This window comes from Nicotiana tabacum, chromosome 24 (genome assembly GCF_000715075.1).
Source record: "Nicotiana tabacum cultivar K326 chromosome 24, ASM71507v2, whole genome shotgun sequence".
Lineage (NCBI taxonomy): Eukaryota > Viridiplantae > Streptophyta > Magnoliopsida > Solanales > Solanaceae > Nicotiana > Nicotiana tabacum.
The window spans coordinates 99,357,243-99,377,574 of record NC_134103.1 but is presented as its reverse complement, the minus strand read 5'-3'; the positions used below and the strand labels follow the sequence as shown (position 1 = coordinate 99,377,574).

Below are 20,332 nucleotides of genomic sequence, written 5' to 3'. Positions count from 1 at the left end.
AGCAGTAAATTGGAGAAATGGGCTACAACTCTCAAAACGACTGGCTGGGTCTACAATTAGCCATCATACTCACTCAATTCTCAACCGAGAATTCATCTTGCTTCTTCCTTCTTTATAGTTAACTAATCATTACTTCCTTCCTACAATCATTACCTATTATTATTAATTCTTCTCTCCAATCTTTCAAACTCTCTGGATTTATTATTTAATTTTGCTGAATCTTGTATCATCTAAATAAATAAAGGTATGCTTGTTTAATCACGGGGAGACATTTCACACTGATGAAATAGTTTCTTAGGATAGTGCCTAGCACGACTCAAGCCAATTGGTGTATTTCCACTCACAAATAATATTATTGTTTTGAGTATTATTATTATTTTCATGTGTCATTTCCCTACACATACATCTATATATAATTTAGTGATCGTCAAGTTATATATATTTTTACTTTAATTTTTAAAGGTAGTTTGATGTAAAATAGATATGGATAATTATTTACAAACTAGTAACAACAGCTAAGAAGAATTACGCAAGTAGAAAATGAAGAAAAAATTGCTGTTGTTTGGTACAGATAGTTGGCGAAGAATATTCTCCCCAAAACCCCCCTCCTTTCTCTTCTCTATCTATCTTTGAGCTGAGCTGAGCTGAGCTGAGCTGAGAGAGAGAAGAACAACCCGACGACGAAGAAGACTTGTTTACTCTCTCGACACAGAGAGATCAATATAGACTTTCTTCTTAACTTTGCAAACTTGTATAAATGGATCAGATATTGAACAAGTTGGGTTCCTATTGGATAGGTCAGAAAGCCAACAAAGAGATCAATTCCGTCGGCGATGACATTAACGTACGTCCCTTTTTCCCTATTTACTTCTTTCCCCAATTTGCATTTCTCTACTTTATGGGTTTTTGAGCACCACTAGGGTTTACTGTTTACGCCAATAACCAATTCTGTTTATGTCTGATTTCCCGAGGATTTAATTCCGGGGTAGCTTAAACTACTTTTTGTTGGAATCACTAGATAGCACTTTCGATTTGATTGATTTACCATTAAAGATTAACTTTTTATGGTCACTGGTGGTGATATATGTACCCTCCTTTTGAATATACTTAATTAGAAGTTTATTCTTCTTAATTGCGTTTTTCTCTTTTAAACTGTTCTTTTTTGTGAGCTTGTTTTTAGGGAAATTCTTTCAAATTTAGTCTCATACCTCTAGAGAGAAAGGAATGGAAAATTAATGTGATAATTATACATATGAGTGCAAACGGCATGGTGATAAAAAGTTTATTTAAAAGACATATGTCATGCATTTATTGGTTTGGCGGAAATACATATGCTGGTAACTTTTTTCCTGTGACATATTGTTGCTTGTCTACAAGTGAAGTGCCTTTGCTTGTTTCTCTAATAAGTACATTGCAACATCGTTTATTGAGTTTAATCATGGAGGGATTACTTCGATTTTGTACTCCATTTGAACTGAACTTTAAGTGAGCTTTCTATCTAAGCCATGGTTTAGCTACTGATATGTTTGAGTGACATGAGGTTCTCCTGTATCCTATCTCACATACAGACGAATCTCTGAGGGAATATAGGCAGTAAGCTTCGTAGTTTCTTCATTAAACACATAGTTGGTGACATCATGAGGGAAAATACCTGCTGGAATGTCGTATTCCTTCGGCAAATGTCACGAGGCTTTTGCATTTTTCCTAAGAATCTATTGTTGAGTAGGGATGACTGATGAATGAGCTGCTGAGTATGCTGGCATTTGGCAAAATAATAGCAAAGGAAAAAGGAGGTCAGGACTTGTACTCATGGGCATCCTTAGATAATTACCGGAAAAATGAAGCATCCTCCCCGTACTGATGAGCATCCTTAGATGATTACCGGAAAAATGAAGCATCCTCGAGAAATGAATCAGTGGTGTTCCCTATGAGTAAACGAAAAATTTGATATGAAAGATTTTTTGTGTATAACGTTTGAGAATGCAAATTCGTAAAAAATATATTTGGATTAATCAAACCATCCAGCTAAGCGCCTTAACCTGCTTTTCCTTTCAAGAGCAGGATGTATGAGGAAATGACTCTCTAAATAGCGGGAAATAGATTATGAACAAAGTGATGCCACAAAGATCTCATTTTTTTCTCATAGTCCAACACAAAAACCGCAGCTTGACAAACTTTTAATAAGTCTTGTTACCTCCCATATGTTAGTGTTTTACTTATCAAGTTTTGGGCCAATACTCTATTCTTTCCCATGAATTTTTCTTCTCCTCAATGTTGCAAGGCGGGGCTAGACAGATTAGTATCTTTGCTGTAATCATCACTTGTTTAATTGTAGACAAAGATTGTTGGAGTGCTTGGGCATAAACTTTGTTGAATGACATCCTCTTTCTTTCCATTATTGCATTCTTGGATTTCAAAGCACAAGAAAATTTCTTATGCAAAACGGTAGAACACATGCTCTGTGTCTTGACCTCCTTTGTTATTACAATAAGTGCACAATCAACATCCGATCATGCCATAGATCCCAAAGGCTGAAGCTTTACTGATGAATAGGAACTTATTTCCTGAAAATCTAGGTATAATGCTAGGATATGCTTTTCTTCTCCTTTTTATTATACAGAACGATGCGTATTAGTAGTATGAAAAACATTTTACTGATGAAAGTACAAGATCCATCTTCAAGTTCCTGCACTGGTGAAACTATTAATTGAAATTTATGTAATAAATTAAAACAAGTTCCAATTTTATTCAAATATTGATGAGTGTCAATTTGTTTTTGAGTTGAGACTATTTAAGTAATACATGCCCTAACCAAAAGAAATATGTTTACTTTTTTTTTCAAGTAAAACAAAATATGTTTACTACGTACGAGGGTGATAAGACTCGGGTGAGCACAGTGGGAGGGGACTCGGAACACTTCCTGGTTATGATGGGGCTACATTAGGGGTCAGCCCTCAACCCATTTCTGTTTGCCCGAGCTATCGATGCACTGACGCGTCACATTCAAGGGGAGATGACGTGGTGCATGTTATTTGCTGATGATATTGTATTGATTGATGAGACGCGTTGTGGCGTTAACGAGAGGTTAGAGGTATGGAGACAGACCTTAAAGTCAAAGGGCTTCAAGTTGAGCAGGACCAAAACAGAATACTTGGAGTGCAAGTTCAGTGGCGCGACTCAGGAAGAGGACGAAGACATGAGGCTCGATTCACAAGTCATCTCTAGGAGAGATAGTTTCAAGTACCTTGGGTCTATTATACGAAGGAATGGAGAGATTGACGAGGATGTCACGTATTGGGGCGGGATGGATAAAATGGAGGCTCGCTTCCAGTATTTTGTGTTATAAGAATATGCTACCAAAACTTAAAGGTAAGTTCTATAGAGCGGTGGTCAGACCGACTATGTTGTATGGGGCAGAGCGTTGGCCAGTCAAGAAATCTCATGTCCAGAAGATGAAGGTGGCTGAAATGAGGATGTTGAGGTGGATGTGCGGGCATACCAGGTTAGATAAAATTAGAAATGAAGTTATCCGGGACAAGGTGAGTGTGGCCCCTGTAGAGGACAAGATGCGGGATGCGAGACTTAGATGGTTCGAGCATGTGAAGAATAGAGACACTGACGCTCCGGTGAGGAGGTGTGAGAGGCTGGCATGGGAGGGCCAACGGAGAGGTAGAGGCAGGCCAAAGAAGTATTGGGGGGAGGTGATTAGGCAAGATATGGCGTTGCTCCAGCTCACCTAGGACATGACCATGAATAGGAAGATGTGGAGGATGAAAATAAAGGTAAAGGGTTAGGTGGCCGAGTGTTGTTCTTGTTTGTAGCAGTAATTTTGATACACCAGTTGGTGCCTTTCGTGTTTTTTTTTGTATCCTTAGACTTCTGTTACTAATTGTTGTTGTCTTTTGTTTTAGTTTCTTGATTGCATTACCTACTGCATAGTTTTGTATTTTTACTTCGGTTGTCAGATCGGTTTGCTTGTTATTGCACTTCCCCTCTCCCTGTCATGAGCCGAGGGTCTACCGGAAACAGCCTTTCTGCCTTCTTAAAGGCAGGGGTAAGGTTTGCGTACATTCTACCTTCTCCAGACCCCACTTGTGGGACTACACTGGGTATGTTGTTGTTGTAAAATATGTTTACTAATTTGCAATTTGCTCGGAGAAACCATTTGATTATATTTTATTGATTTTGTTGAGATCGCTTCTATGCATGGAATTTATCCCTTCTCGTCTTCTTTTTACATGTGTCTGAGACTTCTTCCCCTTTTTAAAATTAGTCCTTGCAAAGCAGTATTGAAGGAGGAAGCAAATGGCTGGTGAACAAGATTAAAGGTTAGTCTTCCTCCTCATTACTCTTTTAGCTCCTTTTGTCTTCTCTAAACTTTTACGTCCAACTCTGATGCTGTCTGGATATTAGCGTGCTAGCAGGCCTCCCCCTAGTAAACATTAGGCTGGCGCGGGAACAGGGAAATAAAATGTTTACCTTTTACTTCTTGTGTGGTGTGTCTCATGATGTGTAGGATAGTGGATATTCAGGCTGCGGATTAAACTAGCTTGTGATAAACCATGTTGAATGTCCCCAAAAAAGCTCTCTTTCAATCAACAAAATGAGAAATGGGGGAGAAGGAAAAAAGAGGTCTTTATTGAAGAGATAGGACTAATGCAGAACACATCAAATTCTAGTTTTATCTCAGGAAAAATCAATTCTTTCTTGAAATGAAAAAGAAGCTAAGCTGTTTACCTGGATGTTTCGACTAATTTACTAGTTAAATGTTTGATTTCTTAAAAAGTATACCCAAATATTTTCTCATATAGAATTCTTCATTTACTCGTAGAAACAACATTGATTAATTTAGTTGAAGATGCTGTCATTTTATTGGTAATAATCTAAGGACACTCGTCAGTGAGCGCTCTCTGTCTCTCTCTCTCTCTTATTCCTTTGCCAAAATAGTCAGGAGCTAACTTATCGCCTGCTTTGCATTGGATTTGCAGGAAAAATGCAAAAGCCATTGCCAGAACTGCTGAAGGAGTATGACCTTCCAGTAGGCATCTTCCCTCGTGATGCCACCAACTATGAGTTTAATGAAGAAACCAAGAAGCTTACTGTATATATTCCCTCAGTATGTGAGGTTGGTTACAGGGATTCATCTGTATTACGCTTCTCCACAGCTGTTACTGGGTACTTGGAGAAAGGAAAGCTAGCCGACATTGAAGGAATGAAAACAAAAGTGATGATGTGGGTAAAAGTTACTGCTATTTCATCTGAAAAATCAAAGCTTCATTTCACGGCTGGCTTGAAGAAAACCCGTAGTAAGGAAGCTTATGAGGTCTTGAGAGATGGAGTCGCTGTAGATAAATTCTAATGTTGTCAACTTGCTATGAATACTGAGATTGTTATCTATCTGTAAAGCCTTGAGGCATGTTTGAGTTGTTGTAGTTACGACTTCTCTGTGAAACAGTTGTGTGAATAATTTTGAATTTGGATTAAATTGTAATGTCAATTGCAAACTTACGAAACATAAATATGTGGTTAAACCAGATTTGGCATGTGTCAAAGTTGAGTGTCTCTTTTAGTTGGGGATCGTATCTATCTAGCTCTGTTTATTGTCATTGTCAAAAATAGTAAACAAAAAGAGGAATGCACCAGCCGGGAATCGAACCCGGGTCTGTACCGTGGCAGGGTACTATTCTACCACTAGACCACTGGTGCTGTCATCTATTCATTCTCGGGACATCCTATTCTATACACAAGACATTTGTAGTGCTAATACTAGGACAAGACATTTTAAAGAAGATGAGGTTGTTATAGAGCTTAGGTATTAGGATAAGCAGTTGGAAAAATAAAGATAACAGATACCAAACTTCTTTTTCATTGATCTTCCTGATAGTGCAAAGCTTGATCGTTTTTTTGTCAATTTTTTGGAGTGAACTCTCAGCCTAATGAAAGGATAAATATATACTGTATTTGTTCCGGTAATGCACTTTTAATATATAGTTTTGCAAAGCGAAGCCGTCCCAAATTCAATTTCCCTGAATAGTATTTTCTCCGTCCGTTGAGCGGTAAGTATTATTATATGATTGCATAATTGAAATGATAAACCAAGCTTTGGAACTTAGAGATGTATACTTTATTATATATCTGATGTTTAATGAATTATTCCTTTAACTAAGCCTCATTTAACCTTTATTGAATAACTCGAACAAAGATCTGAAAAAGGAAATTATACTCAATACCCTTTGTCTTGATTTTTTGTCTTCCACTATTGTCCTATGGGCAAACCTTTAAGGTTAAAAGTTAAAAGTATTGTCCATGGAAACAACACATTTGTTAAATTTGAAGTTCTGCTCATAAAACAAACGGAGTCAAAAAAATCAACGGTGACACGGAAATGTCCTATTTGTGCAAATCACTAGACCTGGAAGGCTCATAAAAGTGACCATGCAAAATTATTAAAGTTCCAAAATAGTTGATTCACATTCAATGTAGTTATATTTCAGTATAACTAGGATTACAACATTGAACCTCATGTCAACGATATTTCAAACTTTTCACGCGCAACAATTAATTTGATAGTACTCATAATAATTGAAATAAAAATCTCCCTTACAGTGATTCTTGTCAAATCAGCATCTCAAATTCACGAAGCATGTTAAATGAAGCAACCAATAGCAGCCCAAGCAATATGCTAGTGGGCACCTCAAATATAGCACAAAGTATACAGTTAAGAGCAAAACCAAACAAAAGTACAAGGCTAGCAAAATTATAGAAAAGCACATTAGTTTCATGCTAGAGTTAGAAAAATCAATTGTTCTATGCAAAATTATAGAAAAGCACATTAGTTTGGATTAATTCTTCATTGTTTTTCTCCTTAAACTCCATCCATTTATAAGAGCTTCTGACCAACTGATTCAAATTATATTCACAAATTTCATATACAGAACATATATATATATATATATATATATATATATATATATATATATATATATATATATATATATATATATATATATATATATATATATATATATATAAAATTTTAACAAATACTGAATTCTGAATTCACTATTCAAAAGTAGGGGTGTACATGGGTCGGGTTGGTTTGGATTTTCTAATTACCAAACCAAACCAATTGTATCGGGTTATTAAATCTAAATACCAAACCAATAAAAGTCGGGTTTTTTAATCTCGATTTTTCTCGGATTTTTCGGGTTTTCGATTTTTTTCGGTTTTTTTTTCCATAAAGTATTCATAGCACAAAATGTAAAATTTGTGCTCCAAATATTTCTTTAATCCTATTAAGACAGAACTATATAAGATGTTTTTCAATAAAATAACATAAATATGAGATGAGTCATAGTATTGTACTAAAAATATTCAACAATAAAGATAATAAAATCGCATAAAATAAATATTATTAATAAGCCATAATGAAAACAAACATAATTTAAAATTATGAGTAATAAGTACTATAATTTACATGACTAACCACTAAAAGAAAAATAAGTTATACATTTTATCTAAACCATGGGAAAACTAAAAAATAGATATCCAACACTATTTTCATTTATAGTACAATTGAATTGAATGTCTTTTATTAGCATTAGTATTGATTTGATTTTGGTTTAGAATTTATTTGAGTAACTAACATTTATGGACTATAAAACTTTTTGGAGCATCCAAAAATTATAAGCTCAAGTTTGAAATAATACGTTAAAAGATAAAACTATGAAAAAGCTTAAGACATATTTATAAACTACAGTACCATAAATATTTTTTTGTATTAAATATATTTAATTCTATACATATAATGTCGGGTTGGTTAGGTTTCGGTTTGACGTTTTTTAGTTAAAACCAAACCAAAACAAATATGGTCGGATTTTTTTTTCCAACACCAAACCAAATTAAACCAAACCATAATCGGGTTATTTTTTTCGATTTGACTCGAACTATTGGGTTGGTGCGGTTTGTCGATTTCATTTTTACACCCATGTTCAAAAGTGCAACGAGTTCGATAAGAACTGTAAAGATCTATCAAGTTTAAATCATTGTGCATCTATTTGCCACTAGGCTAATCCTAATTCTACGTCTGTGTTAAAAGAGATGCTCTCCCTATTTTCATCAAGTAGACAGATTCTAACAAGTTTCTACAATTAGTTGAGTATTACATCTAGTTAAGAATATAACGAACCTGATTCATGATATATATATGTCTAATGTTAAAAAATTATGTAGCAGCCATATATCTTGCTCCATCAAACTCCACAGTATCAGGCATAAAATGGCGTAAATTAATTGACATTGAATTTTTTTTTTTTTAAATAATCGTAGTGTTCATGCCAGCTTGCGCGCACCTCGACTAATTTCACGGGATACCTGCCAACTCCTACCAGCAACAGATACCAGGTAACTCTATCCACCAACGCTTGGATTGATGTGAGGAAATCACCTAGTGTTTTTTTCCTCGAATGGGAATTGACATTTGAGTGTTAGGGATAAGATGATGGAGCAGTTTGGTCTGGTGTAGACCTCTGAGACTTGGAGCTATAAGAATGATTTGAACGCTTCCTACACAGCAAGAAAATCACAGTGACAAGAAAAAGAGTAAAAAGAATGACAAGTACCAGCAACATAATTTCTCCACTGAGAGCAAAACTATGATTCTTAGCAGATAGCATCGCGTCATCTTTATGTGAAAAATCATCCGGAGCCATGTACGAGGGTGTATTCAAAGGATAAATCATCACTGAAGATAGTGCTAAGTGTTAACAAATATATGGTATATTTATTTCTTCATTTTCATTAGGATGTAGAATATCAGTGGAGCTTTAAGAAGGTAAGGTTTTCAAGATAGTTTCTTGGCATGTTTTGTTGTGTGATAGCCCACCTTGAATTGTCCATTTTCACCCCCAACCCTACACCCCGGTCCGGTTGAAAGGCTCACTCCTTCCCTCGATTGGTCCAACCTTCTCTATCAGCTTGGTCCGATCATGCCGTGGCAAACATCTCAACGGACTCGGGATTGGATCTAGCGGGTTTATCTGAATTCAATACTTTCACTGCGGAATATAAATTTACGGGTAAAAATTATCTAAAATAGGAACAAATAGTAGTTATGGATATAATGGGTTCAAACTAATTTTTTTTTAGAGATTGAACTAATAGAATTCAAATCATGAATCTGTCTTTGTGGACAGGATGTGACTTTTCGTAGAGATTAATGGACCATATATACTAAAACGTGAAAAGAATTCCAACAAGTGAACAAGCAAAACCAAAAAAGGTCAATGTCACCTTCTATAGACTTGGGCCATGATAAAGCCGTGCACACAGTCAACTTCCTAGTAAATTAAAAATTCGCTAGAATTTGGAATCGCAGACTGATCTATCTGTTTCTCACAAGAAAATAGTTTTCGAATTTGACTTTAAATTCAGTAGTAAACAAATCACTAGAACCTCAAAATTGCAGATAAACAATAGTGACATGTAATAAATATCAGAGTTCTAGCTAATGAAGATGAGCAAGGACCCAACTGTACATTCCTACCCAAGTAATATTCCTTAGCTTTGGAAAAAAAAAATTAAGCCTCATTCTCATGATGGTTGATGTTTAGAACCTATCTCAGAAGGACAAAAAGGGTAGCCCGGTGCACAAAGTATCATGCGTTCACGCAGGGTTCGGGGAATGGTCGCACCTCTAAGGGGTGTGATATAGGCAGCATACCCTAATGCAAGCATCAGTGGCTGATTCAACGGCTCGAACCCGTGACCTATAGGTCACATAAAGACAACTTGACCGTTGCTCCAAAACTCCCCTTCAATTAAAATCCGATAATCTCAATATAGAAAACATTATACTTTTAATTTCAATCAAAAAATTCAACTACTAAATATCACCATAATATCTGTCTACGGTAAATGGAGCATAATTTGTAAGTTCTGAACATAAAGAAATTGTTTGAAAACCACACGCCAATAGATGTGTGGCGACCCAAGCAAACTTGGATGGGTCGGGTCAAAATTGGCTCCGATAATTTTACATGTTTAAAATTGTTTCAACCTGTCAATTTGACACCTCTAGATTGGCATCCCCTCGTTGGAGATAACCTTGAGAGTGATGGAGTTATTATTTCACAAAACTTGCTTGGCATTGGTTCAAACTTATCCACAAGAAACAACGCCAACTTAATTTGTCAATGATGATAGAAGAGTAACTTCTATTCTCTTACACTATGTACTGAATACCCTATTCATATGCACAATAAGGGGTTGGAAGATCTCAAACATTAAGGTGAAGGAAAAACTGAAGCGATCAACCACATACCTGAACTTCATCAAAAGGCTAATGTTAGGAAGCAATTAAATTTGCTTTGGCAATCAGAGGTTTGCCAGAGATGAGGTGAAGAATCTGCTTTGGCACTAAACTTTATTTAATCTTTTAACAAAAGTAATTAACCATCACCATTTCATTAAACCTCTATGTTTTCCTGGTCATGAGTTTACAGTCAACAAAAATTTACAACTGTAACGATAGAATGAAGGTGACAAAATAATAGTGGTATGCAGTGCCTAATAACTGGCATATTTCGTCTCTTTAAATAATAAACTGGAACCATCTACTACTATTCGAATTGTTCCCAGTCCTCAGTCACTACAGTAGAAGACGGTCTAGGAGGTGGGGCATTCAGGCTTCCAACTCCAGACTCAAATGTCTCCCATTGAGTAGTCACTGACACGGCATTACTGTTGTTGCTAAACGGATTGGCATTTCTTGCCTTAACTGCATCCATTGTCTCTACCAAGCTCTGGACACGGCGCACCTGAACAAGGAAGTTAAACACTTGACATCAATATGTGCAATCATGTAAAATCAAATAGGCACAAGCAGCAGCTTAAATCTAGAAGCAAGTAATGAATGCAGCAGTTAACAGTGCTCCATCTCAAAGATGAACGTAATGTTTCTGAAACACAAAAAGATCAATATAGAAGATTACTAAGACAACGAGGATTACCATATACAATTAGTTTAAGACCCTTAATACTCGATAACAATGCATTAAGTCTGCAATACAAATTAGTTAGCCCACAAAAACAGTTTAATTACGTGCTAAAAATAAAATAATCAAAGCCAAACTCAAAGGAAATCATATGCAGATAAAGAGGCTAGGGAGACTGAAGAAATAAGCTTCAAGGAATACTATAGATTGTAATCTGACTTTTCCAGCAAAGTGATGTTCAACTCAGAAGCTGAGGAACTAAAGTAGAGAGGCTAAGCCCATCAGAGATGGAAAAGGGTTGTTTCTTGACCAAATATTTCCTTTATTCGTGGATAACCAAGCATAGAGGTAGTCATTATGAACACGTCAGAGTTTGCAAAGAAAAAGTGACAATGTCAATGGCCTATACTGCCAAAATTCAAAGAAAAGCAAATATGAATAATTTGATACCAAAGCTAGCATCTATTATATACGCCGGTTTCTCAAAACTTAAGCAGGCCTAGCAGATTTAACACTACTGTCAACTAGGAGTAGCAAGGGGCTTAATTATTAGCAGTCCGCCTCAACTCTATTTGGATTTGGCTCATATATTTATTTGCATCATGCATAGCCAGTCAGTTTTTCACATAAAATAGCAGGCCACACTTTTGTATTCATTTATCAGGCCACGACTAAGATTCCATATATTTATACACCACATTAAGGGTGGACACAGAAGCTATATGGACCCTTCCTTTCTGTTTCAAGAGCTTCCCAGACCACATCGGAATGTTTAATCATGTGAGAAATAATACACGGGAAAATTGTATTATTGATAATGTTAACTATAATACAAGTACCCCTATTTATAACAATATACAATACATACACTACTCCTATTTCATGTAGGACTATGCTTATTACTAACTAACACTCCCCCTCAAGCTGGTGCATACAAATCATATGTACCGAGCTTGTTATATATATAACTAATACGAGGACTAGTGAGCGACTTGGTGAAAATATCTGCAAGCTGATCATTCGACTTCACAAACTTTGTACTAATATCTCCTGAGTATCTTTTCTCTAACGAAGTGACAGTCAATTTCAATGTGTTTAGTTCTTTCATGGAACACCAGATTTGATGCAATATGAAGGGCAGCTTGATTATCGCACACAAGTTCCATCTAGCTGATTTCACCAAATTTCAACTCCTTGAGCAATTATTTGATCCAAACTAGCTCACATGTTGCCATAGCCATTGCTCGATATTCTACTTCTATACTAGACCTAGCAACTACATTTTGTTTCTTGCTCTTCCAAGACACCACCAACTAAAACACAATATCCAGACGCAGAACGTCTATCAGAAAATGATCCTGCCCAATCAGCATCTGAGTATCCAACAATCTGCTCATGGCCTCAATCCTCAAACAATAACCCTTTACCTGGAGTCGATTTTATATACCGAAGAATACAGACAACTGCATCTCAATGACTATCACAGGGAGAATCCATTAAATGACTTACAACACTCACAGGAAAGGAAATGTCAGGTCTAGTCACTGTGAGATAATTTAAATTACCAACCAACCGCCTATATCTTAGAGGATCGCTAAGCGGCTCCCCATGTCCTCAAGAATGTCTAAAGCATACTTCCGATGTGAGATCACAATACCTGAGCTAGACTGAGCGACCTCAATACCCAAAAAATACTTTAGTCTGCCCAGATCCTTAGTTTGAAAGAGTTGAAAGAGATGTTGCTTCAATTTAGTAATACCATCCTGATCATTGCCGGTAATTAACAATATCTTCAACATAGACCACTAGATAAATACAGAGACTTGAAGGAGAATGTCGATAAAACACTAAGTGATTAGCTTCACTACGAGTTATGCCAAACTCCTGAATAATTGTGTTGAACTTACCAAACCAGGCTCAAGGAGACTGCTTTAGACCATAAAGTGACCGGCGCAAGCGACATACAATGCCATAAGACCCCATGAGCAACAAACCCAGGTGGTTGCTCCATATAAACTCCATCCTCAAGGTCACCGCGTAGAAAAGCATTCTTAATGTCCAGCTGATAGAGAGGCCAATGGCGAACATCAGCCATGGATAGAAAAAGGTAGACTAATGCTATCTTAGCCACGGGAGAGAATGTATCACTGTAATCGAGCCCAAATATCTGAGCATATCCCTTGGCAACAAGATGGGCCTTAAGTCGATCAACCTTGGCATCCGGACCGACCTTGACTGCATAAACCCAACGACAACCAACAGCAGATTTACCTGTAGGAAAAGGAGCAAGCTCCTAAGTACCATTCGTATGTAAAGCAGACATCTCGTCAATCATAGCCTGTCAAAAATCCTAGATGAAACAATGCTTCACCTGTAGACTTAGGGATGGAAACAGAGGACAAAAAAGATATAGAAGCATAATAGGGTGATGACAGACAATAACTTAAACCGACATAATGGGGATTAGGATTAAGTATGGTCCGTATACGTTTCCGAAGTGCAATTGGTATACTAGGAGACAAGTCCGCAGTAGGAGACGTGAATCGGCTGGGCGCGGACGGCGATGATAAGTCAAGAGTGATGTTCCTGTGGTTGGGGATCAAAGAGGGGCAACACTAGACTCCTCAACAGTTGGGGATCTAGGAGGAGCAACACTAGACTCCTCAACGGTTGGTATAGGTAAGACTTCTGTGGTTGAAGGTGGAGGAGGAGCTATGTAAACTCCTCAAAGGTCGGTATACGTAAGACCTCAAATATATCAAGGTGGTCAGAAGAGGTAAAGAAAGGTATAGACTCAAAAAAATGACGTAAGCTGACATAAGGTACCTACGAAGATCAGATGAGTAACAACAATATCCCTTCTAAACACGAGAATAATCAAGGAAGACACACTTGAGAGCACGAGGAGCTAAATTATCTTTCTCGGGGACTGAATTATGAACAAAATATGTGCTCCCAAAAAAAAGAGGGGGAAGAGAGTATAAGGGTGACTGGGGAAACAATACTGAATACGAAATCTATGGGAGATGAAGGCATCCGATTAATCAAATAACAAGTTGTGAGAACTGCATCGCCCCAAAAACGCAACGGAGCACGAGATTCGATGAGAAGTGTGCGAGCAATCTCAATGAGGTGCCTATTCTTTCTCTCTGCAACCCATTTTGCTGAGGGGTATACAGACGTCTTGTCTGATGAATAATTCCTTAGAGAAGTATAAACTGCTGAAATAGATAGGACAAATATTCTAAGGTATTATCACTGCGAAAAGTGCGAATAAAAACACCAAATTGATTTTTAATTTCAACAAAAAAATTCTGGAATATAGAAAACAACTCAAAACGATCTTTCATTAAGAAAAGCCAAGTACATCTTGAATAATCATCAATGAAACTAATAAAATAACAAAATCCCAAGGTTGAACTGACTCTACTAGGACCCCATATATCATAATGAACTAAAGAGAAAACAGACTCTGCATGACTCTCAACACTACGCAGAAAGGAGGCTCGGGTATGTTTCCCAAGCTGACACGAGTCACAATCTAATGTAGACAAACTAGACAAACTAGACACCATCTTCTGAAGCTTGGATAAACCTGAATGTCCTAAACGTCTGTGAATTAGCTCCGGAGGATCTGTAACTAGACATGCTTTGGAGGGATTGAGTGAGTTAAGGTAGTAAAGACCTTCTGTTTCACGCCCTGTGCCAATCGTCTGTCCCGTACTGCGGTCCTGCATAATAAAGAATCATCAATAAAATATATACCACAATGGAAAGCACGAGTCAAACGAGCAACAGATGCAAGACTAAAAGGGCAGTCGGAGACATAAAGAACGGAATCTAGAGTGACAAAAGAAAGGGGATTAGCTTGTCCAACTCCTTGTGCTTTAGTTTGAAACTCATTGGCTAAAGTAACCGTGGAAAGAGATTGTGAATACACAATATTCGACAAAAGAGATTTATTACAAGAGATATGATCAGAAGCGCCTGAGTCCATGACCCATGGTCCAAGAGTACTAGACTAGGAAACACAAGCAAAAGAATTACTAGCAACCTGATACTTCTGAGCAATCGAGGCTACTTGTGGAGATGTCTGCTTACTTGCTCGATACTGAAGGAACTCATTATATTCTCCTTCAGATAAAGAAAATCTCTGGCTACCAATAGTCTCGGTATGAGCAACATAAGCATTTTTGGGTGGTCGACCATGTAAAGAATAGCACACTTCACGAGTGTGTCCAAGTTTATGACAATAAGAATACTTGGGTCTAGATCTTTCAAAACGACCTCCTCCTCGTCTATTCTCCATAGTTTGAGTTTGAGATGCCCGATTTTTCACTGTCTGGGATGTGAGGAGTCAAGTGTTTGTGATGAGATCACTAGGTGACTTGGTACTGCAGCAAGGCGAAGTAATCGAGAGAATAATTCACCAACTGTAGGGGCAGTCGAACTAGCCAAAATCTGGTCACGTACTGAATCAAAGTTCATTAGGAAGTCCAGCGAGTGTAAGAACTAGAAACATCTTCTATCGTTGCTCTTGTTACTTTTCAATACCAGCAGAAACTGGCATCAACTTCTCAAATTCTTCCATGACTACCTATACTTGTTCCAAGTAAGTAGACATATCCAATTCTTGTTTCATCAAGCTTGTCATTCGCAATATCACATCATAGAAACGAGATATATCATTAGAGTATAAAGTACGAGCCTTTTCCCCAACTAAATAACATATCTGGAATGGACGGAACAAGGGCATCAACTTGGAATCAATAGATCGCCACAAGATACTACATAACTGAGCATCGACCTTCTCCCAAAGTGCTTTGGCCTTTTCATCTCCTTCGCTACCCTTTTTTGTTAAATGATCTTGAACACCTTGACCTTTACACCACAATTGGACAAACGAAGCCCAAGCTAAATAGTTTGAACTTCCCATTAAAGGTTCTGAGGTAATAATAATATCGGAACTTCCAGAACCCGTGTTTTTAGACCCAAAAGCATCAACTCCCAAAGACATTGTTAGATAGAAAAAAGGTCTAGCAAATTAGCACCAACTAAAACAAAGAATCAACTGTAGTTTGCCTGAAAAACATTGCACTGCTGCCGGAAAAACTTTCAAAGTGCTCGAAATTAAAAATAAAATTATGGGTAGGCTCGGAATTAGAAGGCGATCTAACTGTTCTAAAGAAATTTCGTCAAAAAGTAGCCGGAAAGTGCTCCACGCGCCTGCGCGTGGAGTAGATCTTGCCGAACAAGAAAAACCTCTGATCGGCGCGTGGTGGTGCGTGAGATGTTGGTTGCCGGAGTGTTTGTTGGGGTTTGGTCGCCGGGGCTTGGGGAACCTTGTGGTGGTGTTGGTTTTTTGCACAACACCGATGGAAATTGGTTTGACGAAAAACAACCCTAAAAAGGTCGTCGGAATTGAAGCACGACGGCTTTTTTGGTTGGGTTTTCTTTCCCAGATGTTTTCTCACTGCCGCACAGATACCATGTGAGAAATAATACACGGAAAAATTATATTATTGATAATGTTAACTATAATACATGTACCCCTATTTATAACAATACACAATACTTATACTACTCATATTCCATGTAGGACTATGCTTATCTACATAATAACTAACTAACAAATCATAAAGATGGGCAGTCAAAAAAACAGCTATCACAACAGGAAAGGGGGAGCGGAGATATGGCTCGCAGAATCATACCACGACGGTCAAAAAGTATATTTCCTTCTTATAAAACACAACATGGACCATTCTTGGCATTCTTCTTTTTCAATTGAAGAAAAAAACCAGATCTTCGAATGCATTTTCCTTGCCGCACCCTATGGCACAACCATCTTTTCATAGGGATTCTGCTTTAAAGGTTGGGCCCACATCTATTAGGAGCAATATCATGGTAAATAAACTAGTCCACTGGGGCCCAACACAAATCTAGGTCAATAATTTGTTTAGTTGATTCACAAAACTAGCGAAAGTGTCAACCAAAAGCTTGAACTATGGAGAAGCACTCTTGAGTATGGGTTTTAGGATAAGTGAAAGTAAGACAGAACATAAGCACTGAAAGTTTAGCAAACATAAGAATAGTGAACGTGAGGTGCGATGAGCTTAATGGAGCGACATAGAAAGTGGGGATTCATATAGTCGACCCCAACTTGTTAGGGATAAAGGCATTCTTGTAGTGTATATGGATATCTTGGTGTCAAAGTGAAGGTAATTATTATGAAGCCATGTTAGGCTTTATCAACTCACTACACAACCTATCTTCCTGCTATGTTGATACTTTGCATTTGGCCATTTGCAATGTAATTACCAGCTCTTTCTTGATGTGTTTTTTTACTCAAAAGAATTACCTTATCAAAAAATATAACATACTCCCTCCATCCCAATTTATATGGCATTCTTTCCTTTTTAGTCTGTCCCAAAATGAATGTCACCTTTCTATATTTTGAAACAATTTAACTTCAAAATTCCCATTTTACCTACCCTTAATAAGATGATTTACAACCACACAATATCTAAGGCTTGTTTTAGACAAGTTTCTAAAGTCTGTATCTCTTTCTTAAACTATGTGCCTAGTCAAACGGTGTCACATAAATTGGGATGGAGGGAGTAATTATTTTCAAGATTTAGAAGGACAGGGTATGTTTTCGTAGACTTCCAAGCTATGTCACATAGTTATGTTTGAATACAAAAAATCAAATCGCATGCAATAAACTATAAAACAACATACAGGATTAGTAAAAGTATAATATACGACAAAACGCATGATACTGCAAGCAGTAACACCAAGGGAATTATGCCTGCAGCCTCAGATCTCCAAACTTTGAGGGTTTGACATTTTATCTGTCCAGTGTGGTTCTCTACACATGACTAGCAAAGCTCTTCAGCTCAGTTTTACGCAAGTGTTAAGTCACCAGAAGCAAAACCAAGTGCTACCCGGGTGAAGGATATCAAATACACTTCAAAGTCCAGCTAATGGCATATAAAATCATTGGCAACAGTAGAAAGTCAAGCTAGGATAGACTTAATAATTTGACAGGTCCAGAATATCTTAATTGCCTAGGAAACAAACCTCCATCTTTCTTTGTACTTTCCCTTCTCCTTCAGCATCAATGCCATCCAATTTCAGCAGCTGCCTCATCAGCATCTCTGTCAGACAGATAATATCCTTGTCCTCAACATTGGAACCACCAAAAACAACTGTTTGTACAGCAGAGACCTAGGGTAATGAAGACCAAAGTAAGACTTCAAATTACGAGATCATGGTGTCATAGTCACCTTAGAATGAAAGGAATCAACCTGCTCTGAGAGCTTATCCACTTCTTTTCTCACTTCATAAACTGCTTCAGCTCCTCTTGATATTTCAGTGGTTAACTTAACCTCTTCGGGATTTTTGTCCTCAACTGTTTTTTCCTCCATAACTAACACTTTGGAATTGTCTTTCACACCAGCCAAGTGGAGGTATTCATGATCTTCTTTTTCTTTTCCTCGGAACAGAAGTTTTTGCACCTTCGGCTCCAAACCAATTATTTGGGAAATGACACTTTTTACTTCACCTGTATCCATATTTGATTGGCATTAGAAGCATAACGACAGAGTATCGTTACCAATATATAACACTGCATGTATACATATAGTAGATGCAACGGTGATTTATAATCAGTTAATTTAGTAAATCCAACAATGAAATATTACTTTCACTACGTTGACAATAAAAACTACCTTTGCTAGATTGGTTTGAGTTGAGAAAGGTATACACATGCTGAAACAGATCACAAATAACAATGTCACACACATTACTTTGGAGTAGTATAAGCTCTCATTTATGGTGATAAAAAAGAAAAGGGTAAGAGCTTAAGCAGGCATCATGGTGCAGTTGGTTATCACAATAAACTATTCTCCTCATCTTTAAATATAGATAGCTACCATTCCATTTGCTCCTATTCTAATTACAAATCAGTCTATGTTGACTTCTTTCAATCTGCCAAAGCCGTGGTGGAGAATGCAGGTCCCAATGAAATAGTTGACATGGGCACAAGCTTTCCTAAACACCATCATTTTTGAAAAACAAAATGAAAGAAAAAGGACGAGGAGGTAGCAAGCAGTTATCAACTGTATTGAAAAACCCTCTAAGGATAGATATGAAGAGGCTTTACCGAAAAGATAACCTCTTTCCAAGCTCTAAAATTACAAGGCTCCTCAGAGCCAGAGAACTTTGAACTTATAGCATCCATAACTAGATAATTACCTTAATTTTTAACCATCTGGCATCATCAAAACCCGAAAATCAGTCAATCTCACCCTCTTCTGCATATAAGGGAAGCAGCAATGCGACTAGGCAGACAATGACTAGCATATAAGTAAGAATATGTACACTTAGATGCAACAACAACAACCCAGTAGAATCCCACTAGTGGGGAATATGTACACTTAGATGCAAAAACATGTATAAGAGTTTAGGTCATCAATGAAACCTATCAACGAGAAAACAAACCAAGTGGTGCATAGTTAGTGCAACCAGATTAGCCATGCCTAGTAATCCTTTTTTCTTTTTTTTCTTTTTTTTAAATGACCGGTGTTCCGACCAGCTTGCGCGCACCTCAACCACCATCACAGGTATAAGATAACTCCATTCTCTAAGGCTTAGACCAATAAAAAGGAATCACCTAGTTTTTTTTTTTTTGACTCTGCTCGGATTTGGCCTAGTAACCCTTTATAAGTCAATACCAAAATAACACAAACTCATACTACTAAATACTAACATACTAAACTCGTGACATATACACTATAACAAAGCAAAGGGATCTAAAATTCATACCAAAAGTGAATTCATAGGGGACAGGGAGATCGAAGTCTTGAGAAGCATAAGAGACCTTGATTGTGATAGTGGTGGGATTAGGAGAAGCAGAATCATCTTCTCTCCTTTGAACAAGCATACCGCTTGGCCTCATTTCCCAATCCGCTTCGTTTGACCCTTTCATTCCCAATTCTCAATTGGGTTTAATGATTTTGACAGAGATTGAGCTGTGAAAACCCAGTTCCAAACCCTACTAGGAAAAGCATAAGGATCAATTCCGAATATTTTTATGACAGTAATTACGGAGGGGATTAACTTTAACTAAAACCAATGATGATCTCATAGGAGTTGCGTGGAGTGGGGTGGGTGGTTGCCGGTTGTGGGTCCTATTCAGCCTTTTCCTTTTAATAACGTAAAACGTTTTTGTCAAATATGTTTGTCAAATAGTTTTAGTTTCTTGTTATGAAATTAAAGTAATTTATTAAAATATTAACAAGAAATAGATATAGAGAGAAGGAAGAGATTCTTATTTC

General features: G+C 37.2%; 2 protein-coding genes and 1 non-coding gene across 4 annotated transcripts; 1 reads left to right on the top strand and 2 right to left on the bottom strand.

Moving 5' to 3' along the window:
• The first annotated feature begins 551 nt into the window (after positions 1 to 551).
• LOC107802717 (uncharacterized protein At5g01610) lies at positions 552 to 5,552 on the top strand. The gene is made up of 3 exons (XM_016626269.2): positions 552 to 844; positions 4,274 to 4,328; positions 4,989 to 5,552. The coding sequence occupies exons 1-3, from the start codon at positions 758 to 760 to the stop codon at positions 5,357 to 5,359; spliced, it is 513 nt and encodes a 170-aa protein (XP_016481755.1). The 5' UTR covers positions 552 to 757; the 3' UTR covers positions 5,360 to 5,552.
• Positions 5,553 to 5,635: 83 nt separating this feature from the next.
• Positions 5,636 to 5,706, bottom strand: TRNAG-GCC (transfer RNA glycine (anticodon GCC)). The gene has a single exon. It is a non-coding gene; the product is annotated as a tRNA-Gly (tRNA).
• Positions 5,707 to 10,433: 4,727 nt separating this feature from the next.
• LOC107805881 (BAG family molecular chaperone regulator 4) lies at positions 10,434 to 20,102 on the bottom strand. 2 transcript variants are annotated; one of them, XM_016629980.2, is made up of 5 exons: positions 19,821 to 20,102; positions 18,302 to 18,558; positions 18,075 to 18,221; positions 14,680 to 14,725; positions 10,434 to 10,817 (listed from the first exon to the last, which is right to left on the bottom strand). In XM_016629980.2, exons 1-5 carry the CDS (start codon positions 19,981 to 19,983, stop codon positions 10,774 to 10,776), a joined length of 657 nt encoding a protein of 218 aa, XP_016485466.1. In that variant the 5' UTR covers positions 19,984 to 20,102; the 3' UTR covers positions 10,434 to 10,773. The 2 variants fall into 2 exon arrangements, with proteins under 2 accessions (XP_016485466.1, XP_016485465.1); XM_016629979.2 differs by lacking the exon at positions 14,680 to 14,725 and having other exon boundaries at positions 19,821 to 20,099.
• Between the last annotated feature and the right edge of the window lie 230 nt (positions 20,103 to 20,332).

Coding starts and splice junctions, on each gene's coding strand:
- LOC107802717 (XM_016626269.2), top strand. CDS start 758: ATGGATCAGATATTGAACAAGTTGGGTTCCTATTGGATAGGTCAGAAA. Junction 845..4,273: donor CCGTCGGCGATGACATTAAC/GTACGTCCCTTT, acceptor TTTTAAAATTAG/TCCTTGCAAAGCAGTATTGA. Junction 4,329..4,988: donor GCTGGTGAACAAGATTAAAG/GTTAGTCTTCCT, acceptor TTGGATTTGCAG/GAAAAATGCAAAAGCCATTG.
- LOC107805881 (XM_016629979.2), bottom strand. CDS start 19,983: ATGAAAGGGTCAAACGAAGCGGATTGGGAAATGAGGCCAAGCGGTATG. Junction 18,222..18,301: donor TGGATAAGCTCTCAGAGCAG/GTTGATTCCTTT, acceptor TCATTACCCTAG/GTCTCTGCTGTACAAACAGT. Junction 10,818..18,074: donor AAGTACAAAGAAAGATGGAG/GTTTGTTTCCTA, acceptor TTCCTTGTTCAG/GTGCGCCGTGTCCAGAGCTT.